General features: G+C 48.5%; 1 protein-coding gene across 1 annotated transcript in view; it reads right to left on the reverse strand.

Annotated features, from left to right (window-relative positions):
- Positions 1 to 5,481: 5,481 nt before the first annotated feature.
- Positions 5,482 to 26,716, reverse strand: part of LOC118778469 (anthrax toxin receptor 1-like) — a 33,329-nt gene continuing 12,094 nt past the window's right edge. Inside the window, exons 9-18 of the mRNA XM_036530002.1 lie at positions 26,225 to 26,285; positions 25,048 to 25,146; positions 22,648 to 22,717; positions 22,021 to 22,099; positions 21,494 to 21,589; positions 18,803 to 18,847; positions 16,266 to 16,361; positions 15,985 to 16,158; positions 10,200 to 10,280; positions 5,482 to 5,868 (exon numbers count right to left, since the gene is read on the reverse strand). Of these exons, the coding sequence (XP_036385895.1) occupies positions 5,482 to 5,868; positions 10,200 to 10,280; positions 15,985 to 16,158; positions 16,266 to 16,361; positions 18,803 to 18,847; positions 21,494 to 21,589; positions 22,021 to 22,099; positions 22,648 to 22,717; positions 25,048 to 25,146; positions 26,225 to 26,285 (1,188 nt within the window). The remainder of the gene's footprint in view (positions 5,869 to 10,199; positions 10,281 to 15,984; positions 16,159 to 16,265; positions 16,362 to 18,802; positions 18,848 to 21,493; positions 21,590 to 22,020; positions 22,100 to 22,647; positions 22,718 to 25,047; positions 25,147 to 26,224; positions 26,286 to 26,716) is intronic.

Genomic DNA, 26,716 nt, shown 5'->3' on the forward strand with positions numbered 1-26,716 from the left:
TCGTGTTCGGGTGGTGATGTGAGCCCACCTGTGTGATCATAATTTTTCTTTTTTTTTTCCATTATTGAGTAGTTGCATGCATTGGCATGTTAGGACATCATGTTCTTGGCACTATAGAAAGAAAAAAGAAAATGTTACTGACTGAATACATGAATTGTGCATAGAAAAAAACAACAAGAACGAGTAATAATTTATTTTTCAATTTAAATGTTAATGTGTCTCAGACTTGTGGAAAATTTTCTGTAAGGGGCACGGATTTATATACATTCAGAATACATTACAAATCTCAATTTCAGCTTTTAAATAATACATCAACATGGCTCTAAAACATAGACGTGGGGAACATACACAGGGGGATACAGGTGTTTCTGTCTTAAAGAAGTTGTGTAATATCAAACACCTCTGTGGGTCCCATTGGGGAGAGCTCATTCAATCTCCGCTGAACTCTGTTGTTAAATTGGTAGCATCTGCCCTTTGAATCTTGTGGAAGTCGGAGCTCTTTCTCTTCTCTCTTTAACTTTTATCCCCAGGATTGAACTCCTTTTTTTGTCTGCTTGAGTCTGATAGCTGGCAGTCGAGACTGTGTGCTGTTACTGTTCCACACGTACCCACCAGCAGTCAAAATGACAAATTAATCTCCCACCGAAATGCGCGCCTACTCTGAGCACTGATTTTTTTTTTCGCTTAAACCCCGCAGCTCATCTGAAGCCTCTCCTGAGATTAGCGACAGGTTCGTGACATGTTTCCGAGTCACAGGATAAGAGGGTAACACCCCTTGTCACTCTTTGTGTGACGGTGTTTTAAGCGGGGGTGGAGGGTAGGGGTTCGGCCGTCACAGGTACCATACTTAACGTCCCGTTGGAAACAGTTTGGAACAAACCGCGCGGCAGACGTCTGTGAGCAGAGCTCGGGGAGTCTGCTGGGAGCTGTGGACTGCAGGAGACAGCAGAGGGAACCCGCTGCATCACAAACACCTACGAGCCTTTTTCACCAGAATGCCAAGGAGGCGAGAAGCCCTCATTAAAGCTAAAGAGGGATCTGTAAGACATTTACAATGTTCATTTATAGTGTCATGATTAAGTTTTTTACATAATCGGGTAATCTCTCAAGATTTTTTGATGCTTTTGTGACTGTTTAGTGTATCACACTATAGTGTATATTTGGCCCTTTACTGGTTGTTTATGGGACATGTAACAGGAAGTGACAGTCGCCTCTAACAGGGAGTTGCAACATCTTGCCGAAGCAAATCTCCCTGAAGGTGTAGAAAAGGCTTTTGAGAGCTGGGTCCTTCATGTCACACCTCAGTGGTTTCCTCAGTGGCTCGGATTAGCCTGCCAGTAATGACCCAGGTATTCTTTGTCCCAGTGCTATATTATACTCTCTTTCTGAGCGGCACCTGCAACCCATTGTGCCAAAAGGTTCCATCAGACTCCTATTTCCTCTCAATGAGCAGACCTTTTTACCAGTGAGATTCCATTAAACCCCAAGCTTTTTCTGCTCCTCTAACCACAAATAGTGCGAGGATGAGGATGAGGAGGAGGGCCCGGAGGAAGGGAGGCTTGTGGAGTTGGAGTGCGTGGAGACGGATACTTTGTGGAGCAGAGAAAGTCCTGGTGTTTCGAGCTGGAGTGGGTCAGTGCGCATTTCGTGTTGGGGAATGTAAGCCTGGCCGTGAGCGGCTGCGTTTTGTAAGTTTCCATCGCTGTGCAAATTCTCCTCGCTGTGGTCTACACTTACTCTCCTGAAAAGAGGCAGACATGACTGAGGGGCAGATTTATTCTCTCTCCAGTATTCACACCGTCCTCTGTCCCTGTCTGTCCCTCTCTGTCCACCCACGATGCACCGCAAGTGCGACCATCCCTCCCAGATACCAGACACGCGCAAAGCCTTAATTAAAATTTACTATCGGCACAAAAGAAATCAATTCGCATTGAGACTGTAACCTTTTCAAACAACTCTGACGCCTCAGACAAGGGGAGCAGACAGTGGATGAATAAAACATATGTGACACTGTTTTGTCAATGTTCCTTTTCACAGACGCCTGCATTTCTCTCGGTCAGACGGCTCCGGGTTATTCTCAGGTGAAGCACCCGTTCAGTGGTGCCACAGTGCAGAATGGGTACGATGCGTTCTGACGGTGCGCTGTCCGGAGACTGGAGGCTGAGAAAGAGCTATGTGTTTTAAATATATATGCAACATATATACACAGGGGCTACACAAGTCATTTCAAAGTCTCAAAACATATGAAGTGTGAAATTCTGTGATGGGAAAGAACTGAAGCGTCCTGTTTTCATTACTGTTCAGCAATCCTACAGGCCCGTGATCAGCGCATGGAATGTTTTCTTTCTGTCTGTTCCCAAGCTGTCTCTTATTTGGGTAGGTGGCTCTGTTGGTATAGTGGGCCTGACATCCGTTTATCACATGTCGAAGAGCTTTAAAAAGACTCGGTAAACTTAGACAGTTCCTACGTAAGTTGACATAAGAGTGTCAACATCACAGTGTCTCCTCTAATATACAAGGGGGCCACTTTTCCCTGCCATATAGGGATGGAACCAGGCTACCATACCCCTTTCCCACTGTAGATACCAGATCTACAGTGGGAAAGGGGTATAATGAGCCAGCCTGGTTCCAGCTCTACAGTGGGAAAGTGGTATAATGAGCCAGCCTGGTTACAGCTCTACAGTGGGGAAAGGGGTATAATGAGCCAGCCTGGTTCCAGCTCTACAGTGGGAAAGGGGTATAATGAGCCAACCTGGTTACAGCTCTACAGTGGGAAAGGGGTATTTGTGTGCCATTTATTTCCTGTGGAGGCATCCCCATGAGAGGAAGAGAATGTTTACAGGCACAACCAAATTTGTGTGTGTGTGTGTGTGGTGTGTGAGAGCGAGAGAGAGAGGGAAACGGACAGAGAATTGAGCAGCATTTGGATTGTGAGCATGCTTTATTCGGATAATGTTGTACACTGGACTTCTTCAGGTTCCTAGCGTTTGTCTTGCTGTACAAATCAGTTCATTCAAGTCAATCCAGTCCTCCTGCCAAACATGGGACTCTGTGTATCCATCACGGGGGTCTGTCATTGGCTGTTTGAGAGGGTGTGACATGGTGAGTGGGAGGAGTTTAGACAATGGTTTAGCCTGCAGTTTGAACAGGGATATGGAGTGGTGGGTGCTGCCTCGGTGGAGCCTCTGTGCGAGACACACCCCCGAACAGCCCTATCTGAGCTCACACCTGGAAAATGCCAGATTTGGTACAGATCTTTGATGGCAAAATCATAAGCACGCATGCCTATTTTCTCTTTCTGCGGCTTTCTCTCACTCACAATGAACACGTGAACACACACTCACACTTACAGGTGCGTGCGCACACACACACACACACTCACACCTACAGGTGCACACACACACACGCACACACACTCACACCTACAGGTGCGCGCACACACACACACACACACGCATTGAGGGTTTCATTATTTGGGAACAAAGGGCTGGGTGGGAGGGGGGAACAGAAAGATTGACAAAGGTAGATGAAAGTTTCTGTGGGAACCTGACCCAAATTCAAGGGCAGCCACGCCCACAGCTATGAGGGGAATAAACCGTAAGCTCTTTAGACGAGCCCTGATAGAATCCATTAACAGCTGGAGAGGCTGAGATGTAGAGTCATCTGCCACACTTCAGCCTGCTGCGAGGCTCCCGGCCCCTTTCATGTGCTGTGCCCCCCGCTGAGAAAAAAGCTCCTTCCCCTTCCCTCCAGACACAGGGGAACAGGATATATGTGCTGTGTTCCATTTTATGCAAATGAGAGTAGAGGCGGGACCCCGTATGGAAATGAGCTGTTCAGAGAGAAATGGGTAAGAATCACATCAGTGTGATTTCAGTGTTGTTAAGTAAGCTTAATGTGATATAGATATCAGAAGTTGAAGATTTTTACAACCTTTTTTAGGAATTGCCGTATTTACCCACTCAACTGTATGTTGTCCTGTACATTTATGAACTCACGGGGAGCCTACATTTAACATTAATATTAATATTTTCACATCACACCTCATCAGCACAGCTAAAAACCCGATGCATTTGATCCTAACATCTGAACCCAAAGTATTAAAAATTTAAATGAAAAATCGATTTGATCCCAACAGGCCTGGACAGCTCAATTATTCCTCTGGCAGAGTTTCAGAGTTGCCTGCCCAGAACCCAGCTGGCCAGCCATGGCGCAATCACAACAGTCACGTTAGTATCTTAAAAACTACTCTCGAATGAACAAAGCATAAATATGCATATACATCTGCATGAAATGATTTGCTTAAATGCTAGGCACAAGCACACACAAACACACACACACATGCGTAAACACACGCACACGTGCGTAAACACACGCACAAAGGGAAACATGACTTGGATAAGAAACTTCTTGACTTGGCGAGAGAGACACACTTTCCTCCTGAAGTGTTTTCCTCACATTCCAGACATCAGCCTTTCTTCCCTTGTCAACCAATGAGCTTCCACAGTCAGATGGCCACACCCATCCACCTCTCTTCCTCCTCTGGGGAGCAGTGTGATTATGACATCATTTCCTGCTCCTCCCCGCCCGCTGCCGTCAGTGCAGGGGATCGCGTGAGCCCTTGTGGTATCTCAGGTTGTTGCCAGGTGTGCTTTGTTTGAGTGACCCCCCCGTTCAACACCTGGCCCTTCTCTGGCCTCACAGATGTCGAGCGCGTGTCCTCGGCAGGTTTGCCCTCGTGTCATGAGGCTTTGTGGTGACTGAAGCATGTCCCTCCCCTTCTGTGCCTACAGCCTCCCGTGTGGTTTGTGGGTTCATAATGTGTGGTGCTGCTGTTGGCTCCCTCCCGGCCGAGGATCTCCTCAAAGCCTCAGATGCTTCCGCGCAGACGTCACCTTCAGACGCGCTGTCCACCTCTCCCCCTCCCTCGTGTTTTTGTTTTTCGATCAGCCTTATTGCGCAACTTGCAGCTTGACCTAGCTGTAATTCTTGGTGCAATGACAAATCAGCAATATTTGAGAATGCATCATAATCACAAGCAGAGCTCTAAATGCTTTTCAGCTCAGGGAAAAATATTCTCCTCATACAACACAAGGACACCAAAGACACCGCCTCTTTAAGGGCGATGTGAGCGGAGATCTTTTGTTACTCTGCTGTTTGTTGTTTCCTGTGGAGCAGGGGATGCTGGGATACGTTGGAGTGGTCTGTGCTGTTAAGCCAGTGCTGGTTTGGTACCTGGTGCAAAAATAATTTAAAAAGGCCACATAACATCCAAGCGGTTATTTTTTTCCTCCCTCTTTTTCTCAGACATGGACATGGTGTCTGTGAGATGGCAGACACAGGTGGCCAGCAGATTGCGTAGTGGTTTTGTTGTCGAGGACTGTTTGAAAAAGAGGGGGAGGGAGGGGGTGTGCCTTCTGTCCGCTGTACCGTCTCGGGATGGAACCCGTGTCCCCCTCACCTCCAGGAAGACCCGAGAGCCTACAGAGATGGGCGTGGTGGAGGGCGGTCAGGGGGTGGGGCTCTACAGGGGGGCGGGGCATGTGGGGGAGGGGGCAGGGATCCCGTGGCGGAAAGGGGCGTGGGTGGCAGCGGCGAGGGCGGGGCTGGGGGTGGGGGGAGATCCAGGTTGGTCGGCGGCAGCGAGCGGTTTGGTGGGGGCGTGTAAGGGGGCGGGGTGATGGAGCACGGGGGCCGCGTTTTGGGCAGAGGGGGCAGGGTGGATGTAGGGGAGGCGGGCGGGCTTTGGTGAGGGTCGGGGCCGCAGCTGTGGGGGAGGCTGTAGATCGGGGTGGGGGGGTGGTGGTTGTAGAAGGGGTAGCGGGGAGGCGGGCAGGATTTTGATCGAGTGAAGTTAATGCAGCGACCCTGTGGAGAAGTGAGAGAGAAAGAGCGAAAGAGTGCTTATTATATACAATATCTTTATGTTTACTGATAGTTCTGCATATACCTGTTTGTATTTTGTGGTGCTGTGTAGCTGTAGTAACACTTTGCTTTGTGCTGTGCATAACAGCATTGTTTTGGTTTGTCCAGCTGAAAAGCACAGCTAAATATTGAGTTCAATTTGATGGAGAAAGACAGACAAGACACTTACCTAAATCCTTACCTCCCTCTACAATTTTCATTTGAAATTCAGATGTGAGCCAGAGAGGGGTTTTAGTTTGCATAGAGAGAAAAGCTTCAGCAGTGTGATATTTCCCTCCTTTCAGAAGATAAATAACACGAGTGTAAACCCAACAGAGGTGACACCGCATGCTCTTTCCCTGGCTCAGACTGTGTGCGGGCTGGACCGCGCCAAAACCAGTGCTGTTTGTGTTGTGCCGTTGAATAATTCAGGCTTGGAACAGGTTGTAAAGGATGTCAGACTGGACAGACTATAGTCGGCGTCCTGTGTTGCCTGGAAAGGGTGAGGGCCAGGCCCACCCGCGCTGAAGGAAAGCTCCCAGCGGTACGGTCCCCGAATCGTCACAGGGTACAGCAGGGGAGCCGCGGGAAGCTCTCTTCCAGGAGCTGTTTACCGCTAATCAGCAGAGAACGCACGTGTACATTACCAGAGTGTTTTCTCAGGAGCAGATGTGCTTGTGCTCGTCATAGCGAGGGGGGTGGGGGGGATGGGGAGGGGGGGATGTCGGTGCCTGAGCCTCCTTGTCCTCTGTGGTCCTCTCCGCATATGCGCCTCTCCTCTCTGTCTGCCTGTATAGTCCTCTTCAGACATAACCTCACACGGCAGTAACGTACAGCCGGGTGCCGTCTCAGAGCTGAGCCCGTTCTCAAAGCTGCCACACTGAAACGCCTCTGTCTGGCCTCTCTCTTCCTTCCCCTCTCAGTCAATCCCAGCCTCACGCTTATATCAATCAGTCAATCAATCAATCGACCAATCAGTGTAACGTATGAATGTATGAACGTGATGTAATGTTTTAGTTTCCTGTATTGATTGCCATAGAAATCATTACAGTGCACTATTTCCAGAGGGAATAATAATTCTAAAATCCTTGAAAGTGATTGAAAAAATTTAAAAACTAATACCTGGAAAACAATTACTTGCAAAAGGCAATCAAAATAAACCCCTGTAAAGGTATGTGTTCTGATTCAGCATGTCTTCGCTGCCATGGCCTCTGTAAAGCGCTGCATAGCAAGCACGCTGTTTATACTCCATGTGAAGTCAGATTTGACCGAATGATGTGATCGAGATTTGGTAGTTGCAGTTGGGCTGTGGTCAGACAGGGGGCAGTGTGCTCCCAGCGCGCTGCCGTAACTTCTGATAGCTCTCACAGGAGCTAATAAATCTATTCATGGAGCTGAAAATGTAACGTCTAAGTGAAGCTCAGAGGTGAATCAGAGGCTTGTGCCAGAGCACTGATTTGTTTTCATCCAGCGACAGTGTAAGGAACGCTGTGTCCCCGTTAAAAGGTGTCTGGCATGGACGAGCCGGTGTGCTCCAGCTGGCGTTAAAACGCCGCTGTCTCTCATTCCTGCAGCGGGGCAGACCCGCTGAGCAGGACAGCACAGCCCACCTTTATCTCTCTCTCTGTTTGTTCATATTTTAATTTATAATATAATCCATGCAAAAAAAAAATCACAGGAGCAGTAACTAAAGGGCAGGAGAAGCAGATATACACCCCTCAGCAAACCCACAGGAGAAAAGAGGATACATTCCAGTCTATATTGCTATGTATGTATGTGTGTGTGTGTGTGTGTGTGTGTGTGTGTGTGTGTGTGAGAGAGAGAGAGAGAATGTATGTGTGTGTATAAATATATATGTATATATATGTATGTATGCAGTATTATACATTCACAATGTTTTCCAAGTGCTCAGGGCAGTGCTGGAGTACAGCGGGCCAGAATTTACACCAGAATTTGGGTTTGGGTCACAGGGTCGGGAGGTGATGCTACAGGGACTGTAATGGTAATACGCTGTGCTCTGGGCGGATACAGGGCTGTAGCAATGTGAAGCTGGTTTCACGGTGAAACCCTCAGGAGAATCGTAAAGTTTCCTTATGAAAACACACTTTATGGCTGTATACAAGACCGTAAGAAACACAGGATATAAGGTACATAAATAATAACTGTCAAAATATATGCTAAACGTTTTTTATGTACTGTAGCCCTCCTGAAGCCGTGCACCCGTGGCAGTGCGGTGGCTACAGGCGGCTACAGATGGCTACAGTGGCTACAGATTCTCAGGACTCTTTTTCGGGGGTGTAGTCTCAGGTGAGACCTCGCAGTTGCACTCTGAAGTAAGGTACTGTTCATTGCCTCGGGAGGGGCAGTAAAGACGTAGCTGTACGCAGCTGTGGTGCAGTTCGGAAGGCGCTGAGCACTATCAGACGCGCTGGGTGTCTGCTTCGAATGATATAACAGAACACTGCTGGAGCAGAGTGAGAATGAGTTTTCCCCCATGGAGGTCTTTCAAATCTGCAGGGTCCGGGCCGAGCCAGCATTACCCCTCATGGCTGAACTCCTGCAGGGCTGGAAGGGAGTCAACAATAGCAATCTACGGCTCTCAGCACGGGACAGAAATCAGACGAGACAGAGCTCCGCAGGCTGGGCCGTCCCTGACTGAAACAGCAGCTCCGAATGTCATGTGAACGAGTGTAGTGCAGTTCCGCACCCTGACCACGTGGGGCAGCCTCGAGCAGGAGTGAATTCTCTAGATTCAAACCAGGAGTGGAGCGGAGAGCTGTCTGTTTGTGTGACTCTACCGAGCGCATTCCGCAAAAGTGCTGACTCGTCCCTCTCCTCATCCCAGCCCTGACAGCTCTGATCTGGATTAAATATCTGAGAGATCAAACGCGACGCAGCTTCCTGCTACAGAGGATCCAGGGGATGAGGCAGAGGCTTATTGGAGGATTGATACTGGAGCGTTTTTAGCTTTCAGTGAGGCACTGAACCAGAGAGGCTCCAGTACGTGCAAGCTGTACAAACGAGTGAGGGGTCAAATGTGAGCTGTGCGAACGTCATCCTGGAACAGAGTCAGATAAACAAATAAATACTAATAAAAACTCTACTCTCTCTACTCTCTCTCTCTCCGCAACCAGTAAACAGTTTTCTGGAGGAGATTACACACACGCTCGTAAGTACTTGACTGCTCGCGTGCACGCACACGTGGCGTCTCATCACGTGACTCAGATCTGTTTGTTTTCGTGTTTTCGCTGATGCTGCAGGTGACGGCCGCACGGCCCGCGCAGGTCAGTGCGGACGTTACAGCCTCCTCTCCTCGCTTTATTGGATTCTCACGCCGTTCCTGGCAGCGTTAGCGAGCGCTCAGCTGTTCCTCGGGACAGGGGAAAGCGTGATGCATTCCGGAAAGAATTGTGTGTTCGATTCAAATCAAAAGCAGCAGGGCTCCTGGAACCCAGAGCCGAGCCGGTGTCCGGAGCTGAACCCTGTCCTCGCGCCGGCCACGCCCTCCCCGTGCCCTGCTGCTGCGGTGTCCCAGTGCTCACACAGCGCCCCCGAGTGGCCACTGAGGGCATCACGCGTGAGCCTCTTTCATGTCCTGCTCACTTCCTTCGATTGCATTATTTACGCCATTTGTTTACTTAACTAGGATGAGAGAACAAGAGTGTGTGTGTGTGTCTGTGTGTGCGTGCGTGCGTGTGTGTGCGTGCGTGCGTGTGTGTGCGTGTGTCTGTGTGTGTGTGTGTATGTGTGGGTGTGTGACTATGTCTGTGTGTGTGCGTGTGTGTGTGTGTGTGTGTGTGTGTGTGTGTGTGTGTGTGTGTGTGTGCACACGCGTGCGTGTGTGTGTCTGTCTGTTTGTGTGTGCGTGCATGCGTGTGTGTGTGCGTGCGTGCGTGTGTGTGTGTGTCTATGTCTGTTTGTGTGTGCGTGCGTGTGTGTGTGCACGCGTGCGTGTGTGTGTGTGTCTATGTCTGTGTGTGCGTGCGTGTGTGTGTGCGTGCGTGTGTGTGTCTATGTCTGTTTGTGTGTGCGTGCGTGTGTGTGCATGTGTGTGTGTTGGGAAAACTAAATATAGAATACATGGATTGGTGGAAAATTCCATTTGATTTGTACAGATCCGTTTGCACAGATCCAGGAGTTTAGAATCACAGCAGCTCTTGTGGATAAAGAGTTGCATGTGAATTTTAAACACGCCCTTCGATGATGGTTCAAAAGGAAGAATGTTTGAATCTGACCAGAGGCTCAGTGCGGGTGGGATGGAGCTGCTCTGGTTGTTGCATTTCTGCGTTTCTCACCTTGTCCCCTGGCTGAGGCCTCATGACGGAGACGCGGTCGTACCCTTTCCTCAGCAGCACCCACAGAGCGTCCAGCTTCCCCTGCAGAGAGCGCAGCGGGAGAAAGGCGGTCAGCACACCCAGGACAGAACACTCATTATTACACACACTGCCATCAGCTTCCCAACAAGACGGTAGATGGAGGGAGGAGCATGAGACCAGCCTTATCACACACTGTCTGTAAGCTCAGCCTTCTCACCTACATGCTCAAGGTGTGTGTGTGATTCTGCTGTACTGATATCACTGTGTGTGTGCGTGTGCGTGTGCGTGTGCGTGTGCGTGTGTGTGTGTGTGTTCCATTGATGCATCACAGCAAACGGCAGCCCAGCTTTCTTGCTCGCCTGTGGAGATGTCGTAATGTTGTGATGCTGTCAGATAAATGGCATGAAAGCATATCTCGTGGGAATCCTCTCTGACAGCAAGTACAGCACAGGATCATGGGAGTGATGTAAGGTCAATGTGCTGACAGATGGCAGGAACGGTAGAACACTGCAGTTTAAGGCATAAAAACACTTCCCAGACCAACCCAAACCAACAGATGATGTTATCACTCTGTTTCATGTACAGTGAGGCTTCACTGTGAGCTTGTTAAAATGCCTGACATCACTGTGAGAGGCATGTGAGATGTGAAGCATGTTATTACATGGCTAAGTGTCTGCAGTGCTACGTAGCTACAGCGGTGTGAGGCCGAGGCTGAGAAGGCAGTGCTGAGCTATCAGGCTGTGAAGTGCTGTGTTTTACCAGGGGATACGTCAATAAACACACAGCCTCACAGAGCTTCACACAGCTTCACACGGCCACACAGAGCTTCACACAGCCCCACAACATCTTACACAGCTTTGTACAGCTTTGTACAGCTTCACACAGCTTCACACAGCTTCACAAAGCTTCATGTCTCTCAGGCAGCACTTTGAAATTCCAAAGGCTGAAGCTGTTAACTCTGAGATGCGCTGGGATTGCATTTGTCTGCGTTGTGACTAAGTGGAGTGTGGTGAATTACTGGTTATTACCAGAGCCATTGATGGGAGACGGCAAACACACCAAGCCCATCACCAACATCCTTTACTTTAAAGAAATATCTTAATGGCTGGACTTTTTAGAGCATGAAATTATGCTTTTTGATGACATTATGCAAAGTGCATAAAATGACTTGCTATTACCCGATATTACGAGCTCTTATTAGATTAGATTAGACTCTTCCTCACATTTCTCTCTCCGTCTCTCTCCCTTAAATTCAGTTTTATATTCAAATTAGTGTTGTTGTCACGACCTACCATGAACTACTATCAGACTCCTAAAAAGAACAGATTGCTAAAACCAGCAGATAAAAAAAAACTGGAACAGAAAAGAAAAATAATTTATACATTATTGAAGTTACTGGATGGGTCTCTCTCTCTCTTTCTTTCAGGGAAAATGCATGGAGAGTTTTTTCTGTCTGTTTTGTTTTGTTATTTTGTCTCTTCTCCCATTCCCTCCCTTTACATTGTGGTAGTTTTGTAATTTTCTGAAAGTGGTTACCTCTGTTGAGATGGGGGCTGGGAGAGTTTTGGTATGTTTGGCAGTTTGTGTGCAAAGACTGGCTCTTTGAGGGTGGAACAGGATGCAGGAGGAGGTGAAGGGAATGAGGGTGAGTTAGAGGAGCTTTATCAAACTCTTCAGGTGCCTCTGACCTCACGGCTGGAAAAATGGGAGAAGGCTCGTTGTGTTCTGCGGAGTACAGAATTAAATATCTTGATTGCATGAAGGGAAAGAATGTGATGCTTTCTGATTGTTTTCCTGTTGTTGGGAGTAGGTCTGAACTATCAGAATTATCTCCAAAGCAGCTGAATTTAGCATCTGTTTTAGGCTCAGGAAATGGGTTACAACTGCGGAGAAGCTTTGGCTTAAATTTGACTTTTTTCCATGGATACGCCGCTCTGTGTCCCTTTAGCCAGTTCTCTGGCCTGATTCCTGCTGCTTCCGCAACCTTTACACATCGGCTGTGTTAATGCTAACACCAGAGACGAGGGTCGGAGCGGTTTTCTGGCTGAATATGCGAAACATAGAAATATTAATGTTTTATCTCTGCGCTGCGCTGCTGGTACGTGGCAACAGCAACAGCACTGTTCAGTCACGAAATGGACAGCCTTTGAGGGTTTCGTCTCTGTGCACCTCAGGGTTGAATATGCAATTGCCTCAGTAAATATCCAGCTCTTTAAATGGATAGCATTGTAAAAAAAAAAAAAAAACCATAGCTGATGTAAGTCGCTCTGGATAAGAGCGTCTGCTAAATGGCAATAATAATGTAATGTAAATGGTCGTGTTTTGGGGATCACTGTCTGTGTTAGCATTCTGTGCCTTCCTGCTGTCATTGATGAGGGCTCAGTCTGTGTGATGGGCATCAATAGTACATTTTACACCAGAGATGGACAGAGAGAGAGAAAGAGAGGAAGAGCGAGACAGTGAGAGAGATGGACAGATAGAGAGAAAGAGATGGCACATACACAATGGCAGATGCATTCCTCTCTCTCTCTCTCTCTCTCTCTCTCACACACACGTTCACAATCATGAACACAGAAAGACAGACAGACAGACACTCACACACACACACACACACACTGACTGCTTCTTGCTGTGCTCAGCCTTCACGCTTCCCCCGGCTCAGTGGAATTTGAGCTCTTGCCTTCAGATCTCAGCACACTCCCTTCCCTGATAGCTTACACAGGGGATCAGGCTGTCAGGGTAATTGATAATTGGTGTTGTGGCTTGGACCGCGCAGGAAGAAAACAAAGCCGTTCTAAATGGTTAACTTTTCATTTTGGAACGGGAGGGCAATCATCGCAGCCCTAACAGCTCTGGGCAAAGCAGCAGCTGTCTTCCTCTCTGGAAAATGGCACAAAATCCTGAATATTAAGATATGAAAAATGAATGATATTAGAATATAGTAGAATAAAATTCTCCTTTGCTTCTTTGAGCTATAAGCTGTGACTGTGTACCAGCAACTTACAGCTACACTGTAACTGTGTACCAGAAACATACAGCTACACTGTAACTGTGTACCGGAAACATACAGCTGCACTGTAACAGTGTGACAATGACATGGAAGCTATACTGTTCCTGTGTACCAGAGATGTGCAGTGACTCAAAACCTCTGTGTTATGGAAGCAAACGTCTCTCTTTTTTTAAAGTCTTGCAGAGGAAGATTACTTTCACCCAATGGAAAAGCATATGTAGGTTCCAGGTAATAGGAATAAATCTGACACTGTAGCCCAGGGCAGGTAGGCCACACAGTGTCAGTGCAGGAGCACTATCTGGCAGCCGCACAGAGATGAAACAGCGTTGGCATTAAATTTTACTGTTAAAGGCTCAGCTGAAGGTGCTTTGGCTGGTATCAGGGTGACACCGGGATGAAACGCTGCACAGGCCTCTGTGGTAAGCAGTGGGCATGCATGCCATTTCATCTGGCAGAACCCCAGGGAGGAGGGGGAGTCCACCTGACAGAGCGGCTTATTTCAGCGGGATGAGGCCTGATTCTAAAGCTGAAGCCTCTGTAGAAACACTTACAGTGTAACAGAAATGCAAAGCAAAGACTCTCAGCACTGACTCAGAGGGTCACTGCATAACAGAGTGACTGTCACTCAGCACAGTTCCTACAGTTACTGTGGGCAGTGACAGACACATTCAGCACAGTTACTGTGGGCAGTGACAGACACATTCAGCACAGTTACTGTGGGCAGTGACAGTCACATTCAGCACAGTTACTGTGGGCAGTGACGGTCACATTCAGCACAGTTATTCTTTGCAGTGACAGACACATTCAGCACAGTTACTGTGGGCAGTGACAGACACATTCAGCACAGTTACTGTGGGCAGTGACAGTCACATTCAGCACAGTTATTCTTTGCAGTGACAGACACATTCAGCACAGTTACTGTGGGCAGTGACAGACACATTCAGCACAGTTACTGTGGGCAGTGACAGACACATTCAGCACAGTTACTGTGGGCAGTGACGGTCACATTCAGCACAGTTATTCTTTGCAGTGACAGACATTCAGCAGAGTTACTGTGGGCAGTGACAGACATTCAGCAGAGTTACTCCTAGCAGCAACAGAGGGATTCACTGCAGTGAAAGGGATCCCCTGGACTTAATGGAGTTCAGAACCTAGCTGAGGGTTTGTTTCGCAATGACTCTCAGCTGCAGAACTCCTAATAGGAACCAGGCAGGAGCTGAACTCAGCTCTGGGGTTCTCGAGTTCAGATCAAGAGCTTTTCGCCAGAAAAACACAATCTTTCTCTCTCTGTCTCTGTCTGTGAATTCGAAATGCACAGAAGAGTTAGACATATGGTTTCTGTATTCTTTTCTATGTGCTGTAGTTAGAATACAGACAGACCAGAAGTGTCAGAGCGACAGACAGAACAGTGGTAAAAAAGCAGAAAAAACGGTGCATTGTTTTTTTCATGCTTCAGAATCCTGGTGTGAAGCTTACTCGATCTTGTTGACGTGTCCCTGTCCAGATAGACAGACCATACCCGGAAAGAGGAATGTGATGAGCTGTGTGTGTGTGTGTGTGTTTGTGTTTGTGAGTGTGTTGTGTGCTGTGTGTGTGCGTGTGTGTGTGTTGTGTGCTGCGTGTGTGTATGTGTGTGTGTGTGTGCGCTGTGTGTGTGCGCTGTGTGTGTGTGCGCTGTGTGTGTGTGCGCTGTGTGTGTGTGTGTGCTGTGTGTGTGTGCTGTGTGTCTCTGCAGAGTCCCTTGTGAAGTCGATGAGAGAGGGAGAAATAAAACCATCTCTGTATTTGGACAGATTGATGCGGTCAGTAACCAGGTGAGAGATGTAGCTTCTGGATCTCTGTTCTTTAATTTGGTGTGATGGGGTTGGGTAGTGGTGGAGGTGAGTGATTCTATTGTATTACAGTGAAAGAAATTCTCATATTTGGCTGTCTTTGCCAGTCACGTGATGAGGCCACACTTGTGCGACACTGAAATACCTCCCCAGTCTGTCCCTCTCTGTCCCACTGGTATACATTTACATTTTATTCATTTAGCGGACGCTTTTATCCAAAGCGACTTACATAGGTTAGAGTTCTTTACAATGTCATCCATTTATACAGCTGGATATTTACTGAGGCAACTGTGGGTTAAGTACCTTGCCCAAGGGTACAGCAGCAGTGTCCCACCGGGGATCGAACCGGCAACCTTTCGGTTACGAAAGGTTACTGCCGCCCACTGGTGTGATGGACATGAAATTGAAAAGTCCTGTAACGTGTACATTGTATGCTAGTTTTGCATACATAATTTTAACAGTTCATACTGTTGATGTTTTCCTGTACAGAGCTGTTAGCTCCCCCATGGTGGTGGGCCTGTACCTTAATTGGGGAGTACCACTTCTGGTACTGAGCTGTTAGTAGTTCCTCCCCCCCCCCCCCCCCCCCCCCCCCCGTTACAGAGGGGCCTGTACCTTGATTGGGGAGTACCACTTCTGGTACAGAGCTGTTAGTAGTTTCCCCCCTCCCCCCCTTCCCCGTTGCAGAGGGGCCTGTACCTTGATTGGGGAGTACCACTTCTGGTACAGAGCTGTTAGTAGTCCCCCCCCTTGCAGAGGGGCCTGTACCTTGATTGGGGAGTACCACTTCTGGTACAGAGCTGTTAGTAGTCCCCCCCCCCTCCCCGTTGCAGAGGGGCCTGTACCTTGATTGGGGAGTACCACTTCTGGTACAGAGCTGTTAGTAGTCCCCCCCCCCTCCCCGTTGCAGAGGGGCCTGTACCTTGATTGGGGAGTACCACTTCCTGGCGCTGGGGGGTTTGCGCATTGCTGCGCCATTGTTGAGCGTGCGGACGGGCGGCAGCTCATATTCCTGCTCCGGCATCTTAACCCGGGCGTTCTTCGCCTTCTCCAGTTTCGCTCCCTCCTCTGTGGAACCTTTGTCACCCCAGCGCACCTGCAGAGAGACCACACCCCCACCCCCGCCCACTCCAGCGGTTACACACTGCAGTCTGCCCCTCTCAACTCCACAGGCCCCTCCCTCGACCCCGCCTCCAAACACACCTCCATCCTTTTGATCCCGCCCACACCTCGCCCCCCATAGTATGAAGCGTCCACTGTTGGCCATTTCTTTTTGGGGGTCCCGTCTTCTTCCTCATCCTGGGAAGAGGGAGAGGGAAGGAGAGAGAGAGAGGAGGAGGGAAAGGGAAAGTCAAAATAATTGTATAAAAGGTCCCACATTTCACACCGTTATCCCTTCTTAGCATCTGAAAAACGCCTGTCCTAAACCCTAAATGCGTTGGCTGTTTGTTTATTGCCAGATTTTTTTCCTTTGCTGGTTTGTTTATTGGGAAATTGGTTTATTATGTTGCCAGTAAAGCTCCGTTTGAATTCTGAATGTGAGGGACAGAGCAGAAAATAAAGAGCGGCCATGTCTTTTTTCTCCGTCTGCAGTGGAGCCGGATCAGCGAGTCACCGATGGTGATGCTGGTAGTGCTAGCTGTTCTTGGGGCTCATTAGGCCTCAGTCTCCAGTGAACGCTCTGATTTACAGGGTTGTTTTGTAGACATTAAACACTTTGTACAAGTGAGTAATTTGCCATTTTGTTCTCTTACTGTATTTTTGTACACATGATAATCACACTTCAAAGTGTGTGATTGGCTGACAGTAAAGAAGTGCGAGAACTTTCTGAGGTTGTCTCTGTGACAGGCGAGCTCTCTCGTCAAACGGTGCGCGGTGGCTGTGTCGGCGCGGTAACGCTCGTCCCCTCTGACATCGCTGCTTTAAATACACACACACACCCACTGCTGCAGAGGGAGCAAAGGTGAATCATGGGAAGTCTGATCAGAGTCCCACAGAGCCTGCGGACAGCCCCAGAAAGTTACAGAATTGGCTCCGACAGCAGCTGATAATTTCATTGGTCAAGAAAATGTCACGTTTGCAGTAAAAACAAGAACAAATTTAAGTCCCTGTGTTCTGCTGTGTTCTGATCTCGCCTTTCTGATCAGATGAGTGCGTCTGGCAGGTTAGACACCTCCAGTGGGCGTGCGGTAGGGCTGATGCCATTCAGAAGCAGCAGATGATCCAGACGAGCAGACGTATGTAATTAGTTAGGCCTTTCAGTGAGCACAACGGACACAAGTTTCATGCTGTCACATGCTCAACACTTCTTTTTAATTAACTCCAGCATAAGGTGGGCTAAACCAAGTTAACAACAGATGTCTAGAGGAATGATGTTTTCTCTATTTTTATTTGTCCTCAAAGGATGACAGGGAGGGAGAGGGAGGGGGAGAGAGAGAGGGAGAGAGACGGAGGGAAGGGATATATAAATAAACAGAGACGGCCTTCAGGTTGGGCCCTCAGTGCATGGAAACACAAAGCCATAGGAAAAGTATTGCAGCCAGCTTTCTCTGCGGTCGCAGTCAACTGAAAGTGTGGACAGTCAGAACGAGGGATGGGGGTGAGAGGGGGAGAGAGAGAGAGGACAGGTGTGGGTGTAGGTGTGAGAAAATCACGAAGTGAGTTTTGCAAAAAGAGAAGAATGGGGGGGGGCAGGATGCTGATTGGCTGGAGCTGAGGCCTTGGAAGGCACATTAAGTTCTGGCATTTCCTGTTTTTAGGGCCAGCAAAGTGAGAAGAGGCTAAAGAGTGAGCAGAATGGATGCAGTCTGTGCTGGCAGGATCTCCTACCAGCACTGAGCGCCGTTCAGCGCAGAAAAGGTCATTAAAGGTGTCCGCAGTTTATGAAGTTCACCTGATGTATTTACTTAATTAATCCCCTGCATTTTATCCCTCATCCACGTAGATATTAATGTATGTGCAGACATAACATTCCCCGTGGTTAGCAAATGTCAGACAAATTAATTTGCTGCATTACACTAAATCCAGAACTTGTTTGCCAGTGTATTTGTGTCTGAGGTAAGAGGTTTGAGACAGTTTAGATGCAGGTCGTGGACGGGGCATCCGCAGTGTGTGACAAAGGGACTGCATGAAAGGATTCACATGGTCAGAGCAGGGGAAAGCAGGGGGACTTTGGTATACTTCTTTTTTTCTCTTCTCTGTTGCCTAGAGGACCAGCATGTTAAAAAAAAAACCATCAGTGATATGCAAAGGAGGACTGAAGACAGACTCTGTGTGTAAGTCTCCAGCCCACTGTCCTGAAGCACATTTCACCTTCATGTTTAGCCTGGACTCTTACACCTGCCCTGGGCCCTGAGTGCTTCACTGGCCAGTCTGCTCTTACTGAACGGTCATGACAATCGTGATAGTGATGATGAAAAAGATGGTGATTCTGATAATAATGATGATGGTGATGGTGATGATTATGATGATGATGGTGGTGATTATGATGGTGATGATGATGATGTTGATTATGATGATGACGGTGGTGATGATAAGGAAGATTATGATGATGATGGTGATGGTGATGATGATTCTGATGATGATGTTGACGATTATGATGATGATGGTGGTGATGATGATTATTACGATGATGGTGATGGTGATGATGGTGGTGATGGTGATGGTGAAGGTGCAGCAGAATGCAACATGATGGATCTTTAAAGCATCACCCACATAAACAGGAACAAAGCATGTCTCACCGAGCTGTCTTCCATTGGTGGGGGAGGTGGAGGATCGTGAATGATCTGTGAGGAGGAAGGAAAAATACAGAGTCATCCTCAGAGGGAGAGAGAGAGAGAGGGAGGGAGAGGGGGAGAGAGAGAGAGGGAAGGAGAGGGGGAGAGAGAAAAAGAGAGAAAGAGGGAAGGGGAGCGGGAGAGAGAAAAAGGGAGAGAGAGAGAGAGAGAGAGAAAGAGAGGGAGGGAGGGAGAGAGAAAGAGAGGGAGGGAGGGAGAGACAGAGGGAGAAACAGAGAAACTGAGGGAGAGAGAGAAAGTCTACCCTGCATGGAACTCTGGGAAATAGATTTGTTGTTCTGTTGATCTAATTAAGTCATATACATCTGGAACTAAAAGATGTTTTCTGCATACAGATGGCACTGGTATACTTAAGTTTATCACGCACAGTCCTTCCTGTCCTCTCTGTTTCCTGGGCTCTGGCATGACTGAGGTCCATTGGTCATGTGACCCACTGCAAATGGGTGGTGGCCGTGCTTTGGAATGGGCAGAAAGGCCTGGACAAGAGACCCGGCCTCACCCTCCAACTGCACGGCTTCTCCGCATGCTCATTCCGAAAAGCTCGTCCAGAGGCTGAGATGAAGGCCTGTATCCCAGGGAAACGACACAACGTTTTCCCAAACATTCCCGGGCAGAGGTGTCGGATGGAAATTCATTTTGAAATAAATGACCCAGGAGATCGAGAAATTAAGAGCGGCTTTTCCTTTTCGAATGACCAAAATTGTTCCTTTGGCTTCTGCTTCTAAGCACATAAAAATGAGGTTTCATGGGACATAAGAAATTTAGGATTGATCTTCCCAAGACCACAGAGAACCGAAGGGTGTGATCAGGGGACTGGGGTCAAAGAGTGTGTCGGGTTCGACAAAATGGGTCAGGAGCTGAGGCTGTAGCAGGAACAGTGCTGGTTCAGGTCCGTGATGCAGGGTAAAGTTCTGTACGCTTCTTGGCCATCATTGCTCACTGCATTAGTTAATATCCTGTTTGTAATAGCGATTCTATCTTACTTGGCTGGAATGTAGTGGCATGGCTTTAGATAGTTTCACATTTTGGATCCATCCTTTGGGTCATGCTGTACAATCACAGACCGTATCAGCTGAGCCTGCTCGTGTTTCAGTTCTGGCCTCCTTACGGTTACAGGTGAGCCATAGGTCATGAGCGGAGGCTGCCAGGAAGACAGAAGAGCCTGCCGCCATTTCCGAATGTTGGGTTTCTCTTACTGCAGTGGCTCATGGTAAAAAGAAAAACAAAGAAAAAAAAAGAAGCTTTGCCATCGCTGAAGCTCTGCTTTTGCTGAAGCTCTGCTGCTGCTGAAGCTTTGCCGTTGTTAACACCTGGAATGACTTCTTTCTTTCTTCTCTCTTCCCATGTCTTCCTTCTGAACCGTCCAATCGCTTCCTCCTGAGGTAGGACTGACATTGGCCTTCCCTCTCCTCCCTCTTCATCCCTCTCTCTGGTCCCTCTCTGCCATCGTTCCCCTCTCTCCCCCACTCCCTCAATCCGTCTTTCTGGCAGCTCATCCCTCCCTCTCTCCCCCACTCCCTCAATCCGTCTTTCTGGCAGCTCATCCCTCCCTCTCTCCCTCCCTGCATCCTCCGCTCGGGGACTGAGCCGCTGCTCCGTACGGGCGGTGGTGCAGGGGGACTGGCCGCGCTGGGGAGCCAGGTGCTTCAGCCAAGCTGCTTCAGTAAATACGCGGCTGGGTAAACATGGGAAACGTCCATGGAAGGCCTCGGAGCAGGCCTGGCTGAGGCCTTATGCCAGGCAAACAATCCTCTCTTTCCACTACCTCTCTCTCTCCTTTCAGGATCCAACTCACATCATTCACACCACTTACATCCAGCATTTAGCATGTGCTCTTCTCTTTCAGTAAAGGACCCTGACAATTTTCTGGGGGGCACAGCCCGGATTAGAACCAGCACGCACCAGTCTTTCACTCTCATGGCACCCACGCTGGTGTCTGGACTCCAAATGCCCTTTCCTGCCAAATCCTAAAGCGGTTGTTGTTTTTGTTAACCTGATCTCTCAGATGGAGGAGTTTTTTTCCTGCACTGCATGGTATAACACTATCCGGAAATCTGTGTGATTGATTGAATGATTTATTTTGGAATATTGGTGTGACAGATTTGCGTTCATGGGTCAAATTATAGCAATGCTGTCTTTACCAAACTCCCACACAGCTAAACCGTTGGGAGAGAGTTTAGTTTTTGGAGAACTCTTACTACAAGTCTCTGATGGAAAGACAAACCAGTCGATAGTCACATGTTATGCATTTGATTTCGGATCCTTTGGTCAAGCAGTATTTTGAAGGAACTTCTGTGTTTGCGGCACAGGAAGTGACGTCTTGACCAAAAAAAATATGCAGCCTCAAGGCAAGGCAAGGCCACAAACACAAGGAGATTGATCAGTTCTGATTGGATTGTGCTTCACAAAGGTAATGTCATAAGAAGAAATCAAAGCTTTGAGTCTGAAACAGGGGAAATTCTCTCCAGATTGAGAAGTATTCCATGCAACATATCTACCTGTTGGGCAGGCTAGTCTGAGACAGCTTCCCTGCCCCTCCATATGCTCCCCCTGGTAGTCATAATGGAGACTGACAGGGGAGAACTGCATACTCCCCCTGGTGGTTGTGATGGAGAATTGCAATGACAGACTCACCACAGTGCAGCACAGAGGCCAAAACCACCAGAGCAGAGCCAGGGCCAGTAGCAGCATGAGGACCAGCAGAGCGATGGCCAGGATCTTCCCATCAGACTGAGAGAGAGAGAGAGAGAGAGAGAGAGAGGAATGGGGGGGGGGGGTGCAGGTGGGTACAGTTATTAGTCTGTACTTAAGTTTGACACATATTTTGTGTCTTCTGTTACAATAGCCCTGCGTGTCACTGCTACGGTTGCTCTGAGTGCATGAAATGAAGGGCACCAGACTGTTGCAGTTTACATATATTACATATCATATATTAATAACCCTCCCTCATCCTCTCTGTGTGTCTCTTTTAAATGCTAAATGCCAGGCGGAATGGATGCATTATCGGTGTGACTCAGACAGGGGTTCAACCTTAAAATCCATAGAGTCAGGACTGACACTGGAACCACAAGGCTACCAATGAGGTGAGGAGGTGGTATGGAGGGCAGGGCAGGAAGTGCTGTGTGGCAGAGGTGCATTGTGGGAGATGGAGTTTTGCTCACACAGCCAATGGTAGAGATGGTGACAGAGCTGGATATGAAGCTCAGGCCATTGTTCATACTGACGTGGAGGGTGGCAGCCCTGAGAAGAGGGAGAGGGAGGGAGGGAGAGGAAGACAGACAGGGGGGAGTTAGAGAGATAGAAATGGAGGGAGAGAGGGAGAGAAGGACACAGAGGGAGAGAGGGAGAGAGAGGAAGACAGAGAGGGAGGGAGAGAGAAAGGGAAGGAGAGAGAGAAGGACAGAGAAGGAGGGGGTAGAGAGGGAGAGAGGGGGAGGCAGGGAGAGGGGGAGAAGGAGAAACAGAGTGAAAGGGAATTTGGATTATTCACTTTATAAGCAGAGTTTATGGTAGGAATGAGTACAGATGAAAGACATGAGGTGTATGGAGACCGGTCTGGCATCCATGCGACAGTGTGGGTGGGGAACAGTGTGTATGATGCTGTTTATGGAATATAATTTAGGTTATTGAATATGAGCTGCACTTTGGACTGTGATATAAATGATGAAATGTAATGTAATTCAGAACACAGTGTACTCTGAGGTGCTGGGTGCGGTAGAGGAGATTTACTGTGTCTGTGAGCTGTGAGGGGTGAGAGGTCACATGATGAGTAGGGCTTAGGCACCTACGTTCCCACTTCCTGGAGCACTGGAGCTGGGCACAGCAGGTAGGTGTCCTTCACCACCAAGGGCCTCTCCACTAGGGGGCAGCAGAGGGAAACAGGCCAGTCAGTTTCCTGAATACCGGCATGCAGTGCCCTACACATTATATGCTTTCACCGGAGGCTGTCTATGAACTCTCATATCTGCGACACCAGAACAGTTATTTTATTTTTTATAAGTGTTCTGGTTTCACAGATATGAGACTGTAGCTTTACATATTGAATAATTATGAACATGCTCTCCCCTCTTCCAAGCCTTCTTCTTCACTCCACACAGAAAGCTGTAGTGGGATGAGAAACATCGGAAATGATTTGATGGCAAACCGCATAAATGGGTGGATGTGTTTTTTTTTTTCTTTTGCACCATGTGCCAAAGTGCAGCCCTTTTTCCTGTGATCGCTCAGAAAGCACCCCTTGATTCTTCAGTGAAACAGGAGGGATATTCTCATCAGATGGACAGCTTATAGCCGGTGCTGTCGACGGTCCCTCTCCCTGCTGCCTGGCTCTGTCTGCCTGACTCTGCTGGGCTGGGCTAGCGGGAAACCCGAACCCGGAGCTGACCTGTTTACCCTGGCTCCTGCAGAACATTCTCCATCTCAGACAAGATCAACATCAGTGCTTGCCGTTTGATGTTCCTTAAGTGGAATACCAGGCTGGATGGAGCGGGGGGGGGTGTAGGTGGGGTGGTACTGAAATCATTAGGGGAAGGATCAACACTCTGCTTCACCAGCAGGATCACATTCAAAGACAAAAGGAAACCAGAACGGATTCCATTGAGTGAGCTCACTGCTGAAGCTGTGAACTAACCAATCGGAAAATTCCTGAACGGCAGAGAGAGAGGTAGGCAAAGAGAAAGAGGTAGAGAGGGAAAGAGAGTGAGTGAAAGAGAGCCCCTATTCACATCATCCCAAGGCATTGATTTTACCGGCATCAAAAAGACGGCTTTACTCTCTGGTCACTTGTTACACTGGAGCGAGAAGCCACCAGAAAGGGAGCAAATATGCTGGTGTGGATCTGCTCGTATTACACTCAGCAAAGCTTGGTCTTATGAGAGAGTTCCTAAAGAAGAGAGTTCCTAAAGAAGAGAGTTCTTAAAGAAGAGAGTTCCTAAAGAAGAAGAGAGTTCCTAAAGAAGAGAGTTCCTAAAGAAGAAGAGTTCTTAAAGGAAATCTGCCGTGGAAGTGCAGGCTCTCTGCTGAAGGTTTTTGCTGTGAACAGTTCTCTGTGGAAGATCTCTGACTTGGATCTGTTGCTGAATTGCTGCTGGTCTGTTTCTGCAAACACCGCTGCCTTGTTCAGATTAATCAGACGACGCTTCTGCTAATTACATACACACACCGAGCCAATTAAAGAAAGAGTCAGCTGACAGTTAGAGGCAGTTAGCCCTCGGGCTCTGTGAACACAAGAACACATCAAACCGGCAGCCTCCACAGACGCCTGGTGGAAAGTTGAGAAAAGAGATGCACAAAGCGGACTGATTAAACTAGGGCAGTTGATCCTCTCGCCCTCACTGCAAGAGGGGAGTGGCCGCTGTAGTGGAGACGCAGTCGCCAAACACAACAGCCAGTTTACTGACTGATTTCTTTGCAACAAAGATTGGCGCACGGGGGGGTCCCTCACTCTGACACTCTGCACAAGGGGTCCCTCACTCTGACACTCTGCACAGGGGGTCCCTCACTCTGACACGCTGCACAGGGGGTCCCTCACTCTGACACGCTGCACAGGGGGTCCCTCACTCTGACACTCTGCACAGGGGGTCCCTCACTCTGACACTCTGCACAGGGGGTCCCTCACTCTGACACTCTGCACAGGGGGTCCCTCACTCTGACACTCCGCAAGCCCACTGCAGGTTACAGGAACTGAACCGAGTCAGTTTTTCAGCATGAATCACACAAATCCCCAAGCATCTTCTTGAACTTTCTATTCAGGTCTCACGCTTTGGCTTTGTCCAAGGGATTCAAACCGACAGCCATTCACAGGGCGGAGCATAATGTCCTTATCATTACCCAGCAGACTGCCATCGGTTCCTGTATGATGCGTTGTCAGACGGGGTGACTGAGCTTTGCTGGCATGTTGAATTTGCATGAAGTTCAGTTTGCTACAGGGCTCTACCACGTACTGTTCTCAATGCATGATGTCCGACATTCCCTGTGACTGTTATCTCCTGGTTTTAAAATTCCCTTTCATTCATGGAAGGGTCTTTAGAGAGGGCTTTGGATCAGCTACAGTGTTAATGAGACTCGGATTCTCAAGACTGGATGTATGGTCAGTCGGAGTAAAGTCAGTCAGAGTATGGTCAGGCAGAGTAAGGTCAGTCGGAGTATGGTCGGTCAGAGTTACGTTTGCAAAACAGAGTTTGCGTACTTACTCAAGGTGACGGTATCATTAATACGGAAGCTGCACAGGACCAGGTCCACATTTCGGGCATGAAGGAAGCCGTTTCCTCTGACCACGACCTGGAAGGACTCTGACACAAGAAGGGAGGGAGAGAGGGTCACGGAACAGGGGGGAGAGAGGGGCGAGAGAATGAAACAGACATAGACTGAAGACAGACATATTGTCTTATTCTTGCACACTGTCATACCACACAGAGTCAGAGAGCACAGTGTTATAGGGGACACTGTGTAGAGACCATACTCGTAAAGAGGACACTGTCAGAGTGATCCTGCAGCTGTGTGTCAGAGCTGGAGCGCAGTAGGAGAGGACTTCATTACACAGCACTGTGGGGAACAGTCTGACCATGCAGCAGCCCACTGTGTGTGTGTGTGTGTGTGTGTGTGTGTGCGTGTGTGTGTGTGTGTGTATTTTGGTGGGGGGGGGGTGGGGGGGGTGTAATTTTGCATGCGTATGCGTGTGCTTGAGTGAACAGTGCTTTCTCAGGTTGTGAATGATAGAGTTTGTGGTGTGAAAGTGGAGTGGATTGGAAACAGCTGTCTTTATCACTCATTGCTTGCGGTGAGTGAGTGAGTAAAATGTGGGCCGGAGTCCTGGCCTGGCACCGCTTCCTGGTTCCTCTATTAAGGGATTTGTACCAACTTCATGGTTATATAAGCTCTGCTGCAGCCCGGTTTTATTTTTGTTAAATTGTCCCCTTGAAGTTTATGAAGCTGCTTGCGTCATGTGTTAGGTTTAGGTTGTCGTGCAGTTTTTGGAAATGCTACCAAGTCAACATTCGCGACAGGGTCTTTCTGGACCAGACCACTGCAGTCAAACACCACATGAAAACAATAATATGACATCAGTTAACCTGGGCTCACTGCCAGAGAGGAAGGCAAATTCCATCTGCGTCTCTGCCTGCCTCGTTCATCCAGTTTCAGGATCTCTCCATGAAAAGTTATACGGCACTACATCCGAAAGCGATATACCTTATTTCCCTCTGTAAATGCAATTGCATCGATAAATATCACGAGTCATCTTGACAACAGTCAGGCTGCAGACAGATTTAAATAACAACAAGACCTGGAATGTGGTCCTCAGACCTGGTGTCCTTGGTTACACCTGGATCCCGTAGCAGAGGTAGACATGGGTCCGAAGACCAGACTTACCTCCGGCGCAAATACTGGAAGGTTCCGCTGCCAGGATCTCAATGCAGGACCTCTTCAGGATCTGGGGAATGGGGGAGAAGAAAGAGAAAGGGGCGAACGAGAGAGCACCTGAATCAGCATCACTTGACCCTATTTCTGCCCGGGACTCTGGATCCAGACGATGCTCCTCCAAACCCCAGTGCCATCATCGGTAGGCCTGCACACCTATGGTTCAGGACACGTCCTGTTCGGAGTGCAACTAGCACGGCCTGCCTTTCAGTTAGCAGGGGAGTGGAATTTGAGAGCATTTGCTTTTAGGGACAGCGTGTTGTGCTGTGCTGTGATCACCAGGATCTGATGATCCGGTCTGTTTCCCTCCCTCTTACGGCTCCAGCCTAAATTCCCTTTGAAAAAGTGCTATTGGGCATTACCATATCACTTCCCACCCTGATGCCAAGCCTCTCGGCCTCTTCAGCAGCACAGCAATGCATTGTGGGTAAATCTGGGCAATGG

The sequence above is a fragment of the Megalops cyprinoides genome, chromosome 5, assembly GCF_013368585.1.
Source record: "Megalops cyprinoides isolate fMegCyp1 chromosome 5, fMegCyp1.pri, whole genome shotgun sequence".
Classification (NCBI taxonomy): domain Eukaryota; kingdom Metazoa; phylum Chordata; class Actinopteri; order Elopiformes; family Megalopidae; genus Megalops; species Megalops cyprinoides.